The sequence below is a fragment of the Anguilla rostrata genome, chromosome 19, assembly GCF_018555375.3.
Source record: "Anguilla rostrata isolate EN2019 chromosome 19, ASM1855537v3, whole genome shotgun sequence".
NCBI lineage: Eukaryota > Metazoa > Chordata > Actinopteri > Anguilliformes > Anguillidae > Anguilla > Anguilla rostrata.
The window spans coordinates 2,132,525-2,148,593 of record NC_057951.1 but is presented as its reverse complement, the minus strand read 5'-3'; the positions used below and the strand labels follow the sequence as shown (position 1 = coordinate 2,148,593).

At 38.5% G+C, this 16,069-nt stretch overlaps 1 protein-coding gene and 1 long non-coding RNA gene across 11 annotated transcripts in view; one reads left to right on the top strand and one right to left on the bottom strand.

The window, feature by feature from the left end:
* Positions 1–2,770, bottom strand: part of LOC135245711 (NLR family CARD domain-containing protein 3-like) — a 93,979-nt gene extending 91,209 nt beyond the window's left edge. For 4 of the 10 annotated variants that reach the window (XM_064318965.1, XM_064318964.1, XM_064318969.1 and 1 more), the window contains exons 1-3: positions 2,640–2,768; positions 1,502–1,612; positions 725–835 (exon numbers count right to left, since the gene is read on the bottom strand). In XM_064318965.1, the coding sequence (XP_064175035.1) occupies positions 725–835; positions 1,502–1,612; positions 2,640–2,737 (320 nt within the window). In that variant the 5' untranslated portion in view covers positions 2,738–2,768. Of the gene's footprint in view, positions 1–515; positions 583–724; positions 836–1,501; positions 1,613–2,639 lie in introns of all 10 variants that reach the window. The other 6 variants (XM_064318960.1, XM_064318961.1, XM_064318973.1 and 3 more) reach the window with 4 other exon arrangements.
* The window catches only part of LOC135245741 (uncharacterized), a 165,426-nt gene that overhangs the window by 91,638 nt on the left and 57,719 nt on the right, over positions 1–16,069 (top strand). The gene's annotated exons all lie outside the window — the stretch shown is intronic.

Genomic DNA, 16,069 nt, shown 5'->3' with positions numbered 1-16,069 from the left:
TTTTATCCCTGATTAATGCACAGTAAAATGTCCAGTTAATGTCCAGTGTTAATTCAACTCTTAACAGATAACTTTTGGTCCCACATTGCAGAGTGGGATGAAACATTATCTGTTAAAAGAGTTGAATTAACACTGGATATTTTATTGTGTGGTTTTTATAGAGATACTACTTGTGATAAATCAGGAGTTCCCATAGAATAAATCTGTTTTTTCTCAGTGCAATACATTTGGAAAATTCTGACTATAAACTGCATGCTTCAAACACTCTGTTTGGAGTCTTACTCTGCCATTGTGTTTGGGTCCTAAAAAATAATTTGCGTCTTTCTGTGAGCCCAGGAGGGCCAAGTGGCACTCTACAAATTTAAAAAACCTGATTTCATATGCAATCTTATCAATTAAAGGCTACTAATTCATTTCTTGTCATGAAATGCAAAGGAAAGGAAATGGAAATGCAGTGTACAGTACAAGACAATCACACAAGCAAATATTAAAATAGAAAAAAATATAAATAATACCTGATTTGAGAACAGTTTCTCTGAACTCCTCTCTACAATATGGTTGGACACCTGTGAGCAGTGGATCCTGCGAACAAATCATGAGACAAAATTTACAGTTAAACTCATCCTCTTACTGCAGCTCTAACTCATAGCACATGGAGACAGAGCTTCCAGATAAACTCATACTCTTGCTGCAGGTCTAATTAAATGCGAACGTGTTTCATTACCTTTGATCACCTGTGAACTCTCCTCTGAAGTCGATTGGATGACGCATTGAACGGTCACTCTTCATAGACAGATAGCTGGGTGCAGGGGACCCAGCCCTATATATCTTGACCCTGTGAACAAAACATGGAGACAGAGCTTCCAGTTAAACTCATCCTCTTGCTGCAGCTCTAACTCACAGCACATTGAGACAGAGCTTCCAGTTAAACTCATGCTCTTACTGCAGCTCTAACTCACAGTTCATGGAGACAGAGCTTCCAGCAAAACTCATCCTCTTACTGCAGCTCTAACTGACAGCACATAGAGACAGAGCTTCCAGTTAAACTCATCCTCTTACTGCAGCTCTAACTCATAGCACATAGAGAGAGAGCTTCCAGTTAAACTCATCGTCTTACTGCAGCTCTAACTGACAGCACATGGAGACAGAGCTTCCAGCTAAACTCATCCTCTTACTGCAGCTCTAACTCACAGCACATGGAGATAGAGCTTCCAGTTAAACTCATCCTCTTACTGCAGCTCTAACTGACAGCACATGGAGACAGAGCTTCAAGGTTAAACTCATCCTCTTACTGCAGCTCTAACTCACTGCACATAGAGACAGAGCTTCCAGTTAAACTCATGCTCTTACTGCAGCTCTAACTCACAGCACATGGAGACAGAGCTTCCAGTTAAACTCATCCTCTTACTGCAGCTCTAACTCACAGCACATGGAGACAGAACTTCCAGATAAACTCATCCTCTTGCTGCAGGTCTAATTCAATACGAACGTGGTTCATTACCTTTGATCACCTGTGAACTCTCCTCTGAAGTACATTGGATGACGCATTGAACGGTCACTCTTCATAGACAGATAGCTGGGTGCAGGGGACCCAGCCCTATATATCTTGACCCTGTGAACAAAATATGGAGACAGAGCTTCCAGTTAAACTCATGCTCTTACTGCAGCTCTAACTCACAGCACATGTAGATAGAGCTTCCAGTTAAACTCATGCTCTTACTGCAGCTCTAACTGACAGCACATAGAGACAGAGCTTCCAGTTAAACTCATGCTCTTACTGCAGCTCTAACTCACAGCACATGGAGACAGAGCTTCCAGCAAAACTCATCCTCTTACTGCAGCTCTAACTCACAGCACATGGAGACAGAGCTTCCAGTTAAACTCATCGTCTTACTGCAGCTCTAACTGACAGCACATAGAGAGAGAGCTTCCAGTTAAACTCATCCTCTTACTGCAGCTCTAACTCATAGCACATAGAGAGAGAGCTTCCAGTTAAACTCATCGTCTTACTGCAGCTCTAACTGACAGCACATGGAGACAGAGCTTCCAGCAAAACTCATCCTCTTACTGCAGCTCTAACTCACAGCACATGGAGACAGAGCTTCCAGTTAAACTCATCGTCTTACTGCAGCTCTAACTCACAGCACATGGAGACAGAGCTTCCAGTTAAACTCATGCTCTTACTGCAGCTCTAACTCACAGCACATGGAGACAGAGCTTCCAGTTAAACTCATCCTCTTACTGCAGCTCTAACTCACAGCACATGGAGACAGAGCTTCCAGTTAAACTCATCCTCTTACTGCAGCTCTAACTCACAGCACATTGAGACAGAGCTTCCCGTTAAACTCATGCTCTTACTGCAGCTCTAACTCACAGCTCATGGAGACAGAGCTTCCAGTTAAACTCATCCTCTTACTGCAGCTCTAACTCACAGCACATGGAGACAGAGCTTCCAGATAAACTCATTGTCTTACTGCAGCTCTAACTCACATCACATGGAGACAGAGCTTCCAGTTAAACTCATCATCTTACTGCAGCTCTAACTCACTGCACATGGAGACAGAGCTTCCAGTTAAACTCATGCTCTTACTGCAGCTCTAACTCACAGCACATTAACTCTCTGATTCATGCATTTTTACCTCTTTCTCGCAGGGCCGTGGGTTCCATCGTCAGTTTCGGCCATCTCTGAGGAACTCATTTTAGAAACAGCGCCCTCTGTCTCAGGACACCTGAACATACCAGATCAGATTCACAAGTGGGTTCTGACCCAAATTGGCAGACCTGTAAATACACACAAGAAGAACATGATAACGCACAGATATAATAATACACACACATACATCAAATCTCTTAGAACAGACAGGGACAAATCTGGAATTTAACTGAGCCATAAACTTGTACAGTAATACAATTCCCTCCAAAATATTCTGCACCCATGATAACAATTACTAAGACCATTGAATATAAAGATTACCAGTGCTGAGGTATATTTTCATTGTCCAACATACGGAAAATATTTTATGATATAATGGAAACTACCAAAATGACACATTTCTCAGATGATACAACAATTTTACAAAAATTGTGCGTCACAATTATTGGCACCCCTGTATTCAGTGCTTTGTGCACCCTCCCCTTGCAGGGATAATGGCACTGAGTCTTTTGGTAAATGGTAAATGGACTGCATTTATATAGCGCTTTTATCCAAAGCGCTTTACAATTGATGCCTCTCATTCGCCAGAGCAGTTAGAGGTTAGGGGTTAGGTTTATTGCTCAAGGACACTTCGACATGCCCAGGGCGGGGTTTGAACCGGCAACCCTCCGACTGCCAGACAATCGGTCTTACCTCCTGAGCTATATCGCCCCTTTTTACATAACATCTCATAAGACCAGAGAACACATTGGGAGGGATCTTAGACTCTTCCTCCACCCACAATCTTTCCAGATCCTGATGTCTTTGTTGATCTGTGCTTGTGGGCTGTGCTGTTCAATTGAGTCACAGGTTTTCAGGGAGTTTCAGCAGTCTTTAGACTGTTGTAGCCATTGCACAATGATGCTTCTGCATCATTAACCTTTTTATTTGTGGATTTTAACGTGAATTTGGGGTCATTATCTTGCCGAAAGATCCACTAGTTTCAGTCTGCTGGCAGAGGTAGTCAGGTTTAGAGCTAAATTGTCCTGGTACTTGGGTAGAGTTCACAATGCTGCTTTCCTTAACAAGGGCCTGAGGACCAGTGTGAGCAAAGTAGCCCCATAACATTAATGATCCACCACCGTATTTTTCTTTTCAGTATATGCATCCTTAAATCCATCCTACATCATATTCCTGGACATGGTTGTGAGGGGGGTTGGAGCCTCTCCCAGCATGCATTGGGCAAGAGGCAGGAAAAAACCCTGAACAGGTCACCAGTCCATCACAGGGCACACACACCATGCACTTACACACTCATACATTCAAGCACTTTAGTGTCTCCAATCAGCTTAACCTGCATGTCTTTGGACTGTGGGAGGAAACCCAAGCAGACATGGGATGAGAATATGCAAACTCCACACACACCACCATGCTGTCCTCCAGCAGTTTTAAACTTCTTCATTATTGCCCTCACAGTAGTAACTAGCATCTTCAGTTTACTTTTGATCAATTGCCTGATTTTCAAAGGTCAGCAACCATTTTCATTTCGTTCGTCAGTTCTTTGTCTTTCTCTGTGGTGAAGATGAAAAATGGGTTTCACAAGCAGGTTCTCAGTTTAATCCTCCAGTGAAACAGGAAGCCATGGAAGGCCACAAGAGTTTCTCTTAATATTGGTGTAGATTTATTTTGATTTTATTTCTAAGAATCTTTAGGAGTGCTAATTATTTTTATATACATTTGGGAAATAACTTTACCTGAATCCAACCATCACACTAGAGGGCGCCAGTTACCCCAATCTGTTTGTTTTCTGTGCCAGTTTAGTGCTAATTAAGGTGCTGTGTCACAAACATTTAATAGCCTGAGCAGATTCACATTGCAGGTACCTGTAACTGATTTATGATTAGTCAAAGAGCTAATTTAAGATATCCAACTGCATTTTCACTCATCAAAAAACTTTTAATATCCTGAATTACATTTTGCTAGTAAGATTGAAGTTACTTTCGCCAATTCAGTTGTATGGGACCTCCTATTAAAAGATACCTACAATTCAGTTTTGACTATCCAAAACGTGAATTCCAGATACTGTATCACCATTTCAATTATAACTAGTCATAACTCAAATTAGATATCTCCACATTAGTTCTGACTTAGTCATAAATTCAGTTAAAGATCTTTCATTCCTTGCGATTTAAGATATCAGGTAACGGGGGACCAGGACCCAAACGCAGAGTGGGAAAAACACCAGGAACTCCAAAACGGAGGCCACTTTCAAAAACAAAAACAGCAGAATTTTTACAAAAAAAAAAAAAAACACAAGGAAACAGAACTTGGGCAGGGCAGAACTCACAGACAGAAACAGACGGGCAGATACTCTCAAGCAAAAACACAAGGAACCAGCACCCAAGTCAGGAAAACAGAGAACTTAAATAGCCACAAAGATAAGCAGACACAGGTGAACTCAAAGCACAATCAAACCTGAGCTGGGAGGGCTAACGAGACACAAAGAAAAACAATGACAGAATAATTGAAAACAATAATACAATTAACACAGGGGTAACTAAAGAGGGAGCAAACTGAAATACAAACTGAAGTACCGCCATCTGGCGGCCCAGAAAAGGAAAAAACAGAAACAGAAAAGGGCAGAATCCTGACAATATCTAAATGATCTTTTTGGGTAACTGAATCTAAGATATTACTAGCCAAAATATGGCAAGCCATTTTAACATCTAATAATCTGTGCGGATTCACATTACAGATATTTGTCATTAATTTATGACTAGTCAAAACGCTCATTAAAGATATCGCTAATTAGATTTTGACTAGTTTCGCCACTAAGTACTATGTAACTCCAATTAAAGATATCTACAATTCAGTTTTGACTATCTAAAACGTGAATTCCAGATATCACCACTTAAACTATGACTCTTACCAAGTATGAAGCTGCCATTACCCATAGTCGGACACCGAGCAAAACCCGTGCCGTCAAGTCTAGTTTATGCATGTCTATGGTTAGAACCCCTGGTTCTCGCGCACCAATCAGAAGCCAGTACCCAGTGTTAGGAGGAAGTTAGACAGGTTGCCAATAAATGGACGCTTTTTTGCTATTTTCTTATAATAATGTGTGCCTGGCGGGGGCATGCCCCAAACCTATACAGCACCGAGAGTTTGGCACTTTTCAGGGTTCCCCACAGAAATAACCACAACAGACACAGACACTCAGCCCTTAAAAACATTAAATTCTGTACATTCTGACCCCATTTCAACAGACAGATTTCATAAACAACTTCACATGTCCACACAATAAAGCCCCAAACTTAGGGGATTTTGCGTTTTCTCCTCCTTTTTCTCATTCTTATTTTTCCTGCCGCCTATCCCAATAACAATATGTCTCCCCATTGGACATTTTACCGACACCAGCGAAATCTTCACCTACACGACCCAATCAAAAACTCGCATACACACGCAAAATACCCATACCTTTTACTCTGAAACATTTCCAGTTTAAACAGCTAGCCTGCCTGTGGCCTAGTGGGCAAGGTTACAGTCTTGGGAACATGAGGGTGTAGGTTCAAGCCCAGCTAGGAATACATTTCTTTAACCTGCTTTTACCCTCACTAATAATTGTCTACTACTTCTCAATTATTGCTTTTGCACCATATCTACCGGCCGTTCACCGAACGTATACACTGCATTATGACGTACCGTCTGCACGTTCAGTTATTAACCGGCTACAATATTGCAAAGTCATATGGATTCAACGGGAGCTCTTCTGTGCTTACTGGCCTGTGTTCTTCTTTAAAACCACGGACAGGTTTGCTAATGATATTTCACGCATTGCATAGCTATGCCACGGTGCTGCACTAACAAAGTCACAGACTGGTAAACCTCCGCTTGAAGGATTGAATCCCGCCTCGCCCTCAGGCAGACAGTTTCCTCTTTTACACGAACGTTGTCTTACGCTTATATTTGCTTTACCAAAACTCACTCATGGCCACCCATATGCATTTCATGACGGCAAATGTATTCCTTTTATTAAAAAGTTACACCAGTTCACCACTGTGCCATTTCTACTAACTATATTTCTTCACTTGGCTACCGTACAAAACCTTCTTATCAGCAAATGCCACGTTTCTACATTCATGTTACCTCGACCTGTTCTCTATCTAGCCACATACAAACAATTACTAGGTATGTACGTTCTGCAACTCCGCATTAAAACATTACATTTAAAATCATGACTCACTCATAATTACAACTACTACTGAACATGAAAAAAGCACATCAGTGCAATAGATTACACATGTTACTTAACCCTCCACTTCAACGACTGACGTTTTATACAGACTGTTATATCTCATAAAAAACATTTTTTCAACGTACAAAAATGCCAAGTTACTCACACATACAAGACATACACTGTCTATAACTCATTCATTCAGACTGCCAAAATCCAGGCCTGCCATTAAAAGTATTGATATCCAAATTACGGTACTACAAACAATATAGGCTATCTTGCCTCACCGAAACTAAATAAGATGTATTCCAAAACAATGCTACCCAATATTTCCTCAATTCTTTCAAGTCACTTGGCCCTGTGTTTTGTAATCTTACCACTTTATAATGTCATGCACACTTTGTGTCAGACCAAAGTGTCGAATATTTCAAATTGTCTCATGGAACACATTGAAATTCATGTAGGAAACTGCTGGTCAGTAACTACAGGAAGCATATTTCTTCGGAAAACATATGTTTACACTTGCTTCTGAACTGAATTTCAGTAAATGTACAAGTGATTGTATATTTGCTATGTACAATACATACTGCATGTAAAATACATATTGTACATACATACATAGAGAACTTCTTTATCCCATGGGGACATTTCCCTCGCAGCATGTTACATTAACATTTACGAACAGACATTTATACCAAGAAACATACAATCATTCACACAACAGAAAGGCTGGGCAGCGAAATACATACATACCAATACAAATTGGACACATAGACGCCTATTCAATCAATCTTGACTTTGAGAAAGCCATCCACACATATGTTTGGCCTGTCCATGTAGGCCTACTACATGCTTATAAACACAGGGCCAAGTGACTTGAAAGAATTGAGGAAATATTGGGTATCATTGCTTTGGAATACATCTTATTTAATTTCGGTGAGGCAAGATAGCCTATATTGTTTGTAGTACTGTAACTTGGTGTCATTTGGATATCAATACTTTTAATGGCAGGCCTGGATTTTGGCAGTCTGAATGAATGAGTTATAGACGGTGTATGTCTTGTACATGTGAGTAACTTGGCATTTTTGTATGTTGAAAACGTGTTTTTATGAGATTTTATTCACTCGAACAGGGTAATGTTTATTAAAGTCGTCCTAATATGTCCATATATGTTTGGATGGACATGACATTTCGCAGAAAGGTAGTTTAATCATCCTAAATACTGGACACCTACTCCCCCCCCCCCCCCCCACCAATGGACAGGATGGGACAAATGCCGCAAGGGAGCATATGTCCGGGTTTGGGATGGTGTACAACTATGAGTAAGATAATAACATGTATCATATGTACCATTATCTGTGTTGTCTATTTTACCTGCTATGAACCTCTTTTTAAGATGAGTCTTGAATAAAATTGAAATGAAATGAAATATAGAGTCATCTCTGACTAATATAATCACTCAACTGTATATTTTGCCTCAATATTACAAACCAATTAATGTGATTTAGTAATGGGAATGATTTCCTATAAAACATAAAATAATAAGTAACAACTTCTTAATTGTTTCATTAAAAACAAAATCCGGGTTTGTAGTGCAGCGTCAAAATGTCAACAACAAGCGACAAGTCCTGTGACCTCCGACTCGCTAGGCTACCTCCTCACGAGGTAGAATTGGTTATAGAATATCAAAAATAGGCTACTGAAGTAAACTTTCTGAAAGGTTATTTCAGTATTACTTTCTGGTCTAAATGGTTTGTTCGGACTCCGTGTGAGCTCTTAGCTTATCAGGCTACGCCTTAAACACACCATTTTATTTCCAGTTGTCAGTTTTTCTGAATTATGCTGGTTATACCTGCAGATTCCCATTCCTCCCCGCAGCCCTTTACGTTCAACTTATCTTACCTCAGTTCCACTCCAAAACAGACTGTTCACTCCGTTTTTTACATTTAATTTAATTCCTTCTTTCCTGGGGATTCTTTCCCCTCCGTTTTTAAAATGGCCGTTAAGTTTCAGTTTCTCTTTTGGACCGCATTTCCTTACTTACTGGCTCAACTGAATGTTCGATGGGCGGAGTTTTATATATTTATACTATTTCTTAGCTGAATCAGTCACGGTATTTAGTACGCTATGCAGAAGAAACGAATACTTCATCCATGTAGATCTTTGCCAAATTTTAGCACATAGCCTACATATATCAGGCCTAATCAACAACTCGTGAATTTTAATGTTGGGATTTAACATTCTCCAATATAATGGTGTGACCTATAGGCTGAATACACAAATAAGCCTTTTTGATTATAACAAAGCATTTCAAGACAAATAGCCTACTACAGACAGCAAATTAAATAAATAAATCATTTAACGCTCCACCAGTCTCCCTGCCATAGTCACTGACCCTTTAACATCCTGAGTGACGGCCCTATGTAACACGCTAATGTGTGAGGTAAGTGATTTTTGTTATTTTCTACTACAAAATAATAAAAAATAACAAGCATGAGCTTTTGTTTATAAGTTTGTGTAATTTTTGGTATTTTGTCTGCACGTTGTGTGCCTTCCCCAATCAACTGTTTTTTTTTTCTCTCTCTCACTTTTTTGTTGTTGAGAATGTTTAAGGTTAGGCTATTTGCCCTTTGTATACTCATCAAATGTGTTTGTGAAGTATTTAAATAAAATAATAAAAAACTAACGAGAGCTGACTTTCCATGATACCTGCTTGAACCAGTTCCACTTAATTTTATTCAAAATGAATCAAAATATATCAAATAAGCGAATTTCATTCAATTAAATCGCAGTTGCTTTCTGATAGCTCTGATAGCATAACTTATATCATGTTCTGCTGCCTCCCCTGGACATGTCTCAGTGATATAGAGGTGTTTTGAAAACCTTGGATCCTCCACTCTTCAGATATGGTGTCACATACATCAAATAAGCGTCATAGAAAATGTGGCTGGGGTTTTAACATGCAGTACATAGGCGAATTTCATTCAATTAAATCCTTTTAAGATGAATGAATTTCCACAAAATCCAGGTAGGGATATGCCTAATAATATATCACCAGAGGATCTAGTTTTAATTAAAAGTGGAAGATGGTTAAATGACCAATTTATTGATTAATACTTGGACCTCCTGAAAAAAAACTTAAAAGAGAATTATGTATGCATGGTCCCTTCAACCTTTGTCAGCCAGAATTTGAATTGTTTATTTTGGGAAAATATAGAGGTTCTCCCAAACATTTCCAAAAGTCATAGAAACTGGTGGTGCTTTGAAAACATTATAATTCCTTTAAATATCAGATCTACTCATTGGGCTGTGATAATCATTGAAATGCAAAACATAAAAGACAAAGAAAATAATATTACCCTAAAAGTGAAAATTCTTGATTCATTAAAAACATATGAAAATGATATAATTACTGTGATTTTCTCTCTTCCAAAGTATTTGGTTTTAGAATATTTGGCATTATTTGGCACAGTTGTGAAGTTATCACTAAATTATGAATTCTCCCACAACTGCCCACATTTTCACAAGCAACTAGATGCAAGTAGCTGTGGATTGTATGTGTGCTTTTTCACAAAATGTTTTTGTTTGGTCGGAATATTAACACATTTTTCAACACAGATATGAGGACATATCTGCACTATGAATTAAGCCAACAAGTTTTGCTTTTGTAAGTCACACAAAAAATGTCACTACAAAAATTCTGTTCACTGATTATTGTTATTGCTTAATGTGAAGGCCAGTTGTACTTTACATCCTGCTACAAGCCCAGGTGTCCAATACTGGCTGTTTCCTGCTATGAAATGTACCATGACTAATGACTATGTGTGTCATATTCTGAATTCATAAAGAGATTTTAATTCATTAAAGACTGTTGTATGTGCACTTGTTAAAATCTGTATGCATTCAACAGTACTAGCAGAGGATAGGAATACACTATTTGCTGAGAAATTGCATGTTTAAACCCCAGCAACATCTTCTATGACGCTTATTTGATATAAGTGACACCATATCTGAAGAGTGGAGGGTCCAAGGTTTTCAAAACACCCCCATATCATTGAGACAACATGTCCAGGGGAGGTAGCAGAGCATGATATATCATATGCTATCAGAAAGCAGTTGGGATTTAACTGAAAGAAATTTGCCTATGTACTGCATGCTTATACCCCAGCCATGATATACTGTGTGTGATATTTTCACCTTTACAAACGTGTTAATACTGTCCTATTCTCCTTGCCATACTAGCGCAATATCCAGCCACATTTTCATATTTATTTGTTTTAAGTTGCATAGTTGATGTTACAAGGTATCACAGAATGTTACAAATTACTCTAATTCTTCCCTTACCATTCAGTTAAACTCATGTACTGATGTAATGTTGTATTAGATATTGCAATAATAATTAAAAGTAATGGGTGTATTTCATCTATAATTCTCCATTAAAAATTTTGCATTTTCATTGTTAAAACTGTAGGGGAAAAAATAGAAAAAAGGAAGACATATTTGTTTATAATTAATGTTAGTGTGGTTCTAACTGAAAATGAATAGTATTACAATGTCTATGTTAAAAATCGAAGTTGTTTTAATATTGTATGAATATAAAACGAATAGGTCATATTTTAGGACAACTACAGTTCGATTTTTCCTTAATTAATTTCATTTTGCTGAACGTAATAGTGGTTTTATCGTCGGACTTTTATTTTTAAAATTTCAGACCCGCGCGAAAGTCCTTACTGACGCTAGCATCAAACTGCTGTCAAACTATGAGTAAGATGATAATATAGCATATGTGCCATTGTCTGTATTGTCTATTTTACCTGCTATTGCTATGAACCTCTTTTTAAGATGAGTCTTGAATAAAGTTGTAATGAAAGCTCTTAGCTTATCAGGCTACGCATTAAACACACCATTTTATTGCCAGTTGTCAATTTTTCTGAATTACGCGGGTTAATGCGATTATAGTCTACCTGAAGATTCTTATTCCTCCCCGCTCCCCTTTACCTTCAGCTTGTCTTACCTCAGTTCCACTCCACAACAGGCTGTTCACTCCGTTTTTTTTTAAACATTTATTTTGATTCCTTCTTTCCTGGGGAGTCTTTCTCTTCCGTTTTTAAAATGGCCGTTAAGTTTCAGTTTCTCTTTTGGATCGCATTTCCTTACTTAGGTTTACTGGCTCAGCTGAGTGTTTGATGGGCGGAGTTTTATATATTTTGTACTGTTTATTACCTGTCACTGTATTGAGTCATGCAGAAGAAACAAATATTTAATCCATGTAGATCTTTGCCAAATTTTAGCACATACATATATCAGGCCTATTCAACAACTCGTGAATTATATTGATGTTGGGATTTAACGTCTCCTTCCAGCAGGTTCTTGTTATCTTAGCAGATTCCTGGCACGCTTAAGTGTTTTTGGGACCAGGACTTTGTTTCACGGTCTTTGTCGAAACTATTTAGCCAATCTAATATGCAGTAAAGTCATGTTTGGTGTTCTTGGAGAGCTAATATCATGAGCAGTTAGATGGTCTCATTCTATGTTGAGAATGTTGTCATTCAATGTTCATGTGTCACATGAAAGTGAAACGCCAATCACGGAAATTGAGCTATGCAGTTGTTACACCTGCAATTGTGAAAATGGCGACACTATGTTTGAACAATTGTCTGAATACAGTGCTTTGGATGCGGTTTGGAATAAAATAATAATAATAATAATTATTATTCACAAATATGATTTTTACATTGTAAAATAAATGGTACTATTGTGCTAAACTTTATGCAACCCACATACATACAGTACATTAATTGGGCAAACATATGTCTGGATAGTTTTGTAAGATTAAAAAATGTTTTAATAGGCCAAAATATTTTCCATTATTATATGTATTTATTTATTCACCGCCCCACCCCTTTTTTATATCAAAAGTATTGATGTCAATACTTTTAAAGGCCTAGATTTTGCAAGTTTTAATTATAGGCTTATAGACAGTGCTTTGTATGGGTGAGTATCTTGGCATTTTTGTACATTGAAAACGTGTTTTTGTTGAGATATTTCATTATGTACTGTGTTTTCTATGAGTAACTGATAATAATAATAATAATAATAATAATGCATATAAATGTATATACCATAATGAAATCTGGAGAGAGACATGTATACACATACATACAGTTGAGGCCAAAAGCTTACATACACCTAGGCTAAAGATATTCAAACTCAGTCTTTCATATCTCTGCACATTTCATGTTGCCATACATTTAGTTTGGCAAGTTAATTAAGGCATCTGCTTTGTTCACATCAGAGGTCATATTTCAGCTTTAATTCACTATATCAGAATTCCAGTGGGTCAAAAGTTTACATACACCTAGTTTAGTGTGTTTTTAAACAGTCTGGAAGATTCCAGAAATTGATGCAATTACTTTTTACCGTAACTTTTGTCATAATTAGGAGTTAACTGGGAGTTAATTGGCACATGTGGCTGTATTTAAGGGCCTACTTTTAGAGCCACTGCCTTTTTGCCCATGATACAATAGGAAAATCCAAGCAACTCTGCAAAAAAATTGTGGACCTCCACAAGCCTGGTTCCTCCTTAGGAGCAATTTCCAAACAACTGAAGGTAACACGAACATCTGTACAAACAATTGTATACAAATATAAAAACCTTGGGACCACAGACACTGCAGAGTTCAAATTAACTCCCAGGGCTAAACAAACTATGGTCAGAAAGGTTCAACTGAACCCCAAGACAACAACAAAGGAACTGGTGAAGGAGTTGGCAGCATCAGGTACCAAAGTATCTACATCCACCATTAAGAGAATCCTACATTTCCATGGCCTGAAAGGCTGCTGTACAAGGAAGAAACCCCTACTCCAAGGCCGGCATAAAAAATCCAGAATAAACTAGAAATACTGAAGCAAGACATCAGCTAGAAAGTTAAAACTTGGTCAGAACTTGGTCTTCCAGCAGGACAATGATCCTAAGCATACCTCCAAAGTTGTAACAAAATGGCTTAAAGACAACAAAGTGAAAGTATTGGAGTGGCCATCACAAAGCCCTAACCTGAATCCCATAGAAAATTTGTGGACTGCACTGAAAAAGCATGTCCGAGCAAGGAGGCCCACAAACCTGACTGAGTTACACCAGTTCTGGCAAGAGGAATGAGCAAAAATTATTGTATTGTAAAGTATTGTGAGAAGCCTGTGGAAGCTTACCCCAAGCGTTTGATTCAAGTTAAGCAATTAAAAGGCAATGCCACCAAATACTAACAAAGTGTATGTGAACTTTTGACCCACTGAAATTCTAATATAGTACAGTGAGCATCATAAATCATTGGACAGTGACACATTTTTTGTTATTTTGGTTCTGTACTCAAGCACTGAGTTTGAAAGGATACAGTGAGAATTAAAGCCGCAAGTGGCGATGGGAGGGGTCCAAGCATTGGCACTATTGCGCCCCCTATGGAGCAATTTTAAAATGGTCTTGTCCTCATGATCATATACCATCACCCAGCATATCTACTGAATATCATGATGATTGTATAAAACATTGATGACTTACGGCCAATTTTGTGCTAAGGGACGCTGTCGGATTACTTAGTTGCGTCGCCATGGATGTGTCCTAGCCGCTTGCCGTAAAGGCCTTTACTATGTTGTAACACTGCATATGGCATCGTAACACTTAGGTGGCCCGGCGTGTATGTAGAGCTGCAGTGCTTCCGCAACGCAACTAAAAAAGGCGTCAGACTAGTGTCACGATACCAAAATTTTGACTTTGATACCAATACCAGGTTTAGTATCACAATACTCCATACTGAAACGATACTTGAAACTTAAACGATACGGATTCGATTCTCTGTATCTAACGATACTGAAATGACCTTAATAGATCAGAAACGTAATGACCACAAGGGTTGACCTCATTTTTGAATTCACGGTTTATTAACAACCTGGTTTATTAACAACCTTTAAGTTGAAGCCTGTTCAACATATTAATAAGCATAGGCCTAAGTGTTACAACACTAGGATTATTGAGGACTTCGGGGCATAGCTAAGCCATATGTTTGCTGATAGACCTATCTGACATCGTTTTCTGAGAACAAAACAGAAGCGCATAGGACTGTATCATTACTGTCTCTGTCTCTATCTACTGAACACAGATAAAATCATCCTCTCAATCAGTAATGCGGGAGACACATTTCCCTGACTTTTACATTTGACCTAAAAGTACCGAACATCGGAAAATTCTAATACCGTACCATATTTTTTAAGTACCGAAAAGGTGCTGAAGTTTCAGTATACCGTGCAACACTATGTCAGACACATATTCCAATCCATTGCTCAGCTTAGCAGATAATACACATTTCAGAGCACCTCAGAGACAGATAGAATAATAATACATATTTCAAATAATAAATACGACGTTGAAAAAAACGAAACAAAAAATGAAATATCAACTCGCCGTCCCTGCTACCTGCGCGCTGCCCGCAGAGTAGGCTACAGTATTATTTATTTCGACATTGGCAGACTCCAGCATAAATTGCATCTTTTGTTTATATTCTATATTAGTAATTGCAGCGAGAAACTGCAGCTGTAGACACAAGAAAGTTTGTTATATTATGGTAGCAACGGAACGAACCGCAATATATTGAGCAGTAATACTTACATAGCAATGATGAAATTTTATGTGTTCAGTAGATAGTGTTATGTTCAGAGTAAGGACCCACACGCAGACCAGGGAAATCCAAGAAAACGTCATCTTTAATCAGTCCGAAGTTCGAAGCCAGGTGATCAGAGAGAGTGCGGTACCGAATCGAGTTTCCAAAAGAATAGTAAAAAGACAGGCAAAAAGTCAAAAACCAGGAGATCAGAAATAGCGAAGGTACAAAGGGGCAGGCAAAAGAGAAGTCAAAGAAAAGCGAAGGTCGAACCAGAAGCAAACAAAACCAAAAGGGGCAGGCAAACTCGAAGTCGGGCAAAGGGGTGTCGCAGGAATCTCAATAAACAAAGGCTTACAAATAATCGGCACAATGAATATGATCAACGTTCTGACATTGAACAGGTGGAAAAGACTGACATTTATACACTGGGGAAGATAACAATCAAGGAGGGGTTAAGTGAGTGAGGGAGGAGTAACAAACAACATCCAGGTGAAGAACATTAGGAAAACTAATTCAATGACAGGGACTGACAAAACGCGGACTGGAATCACA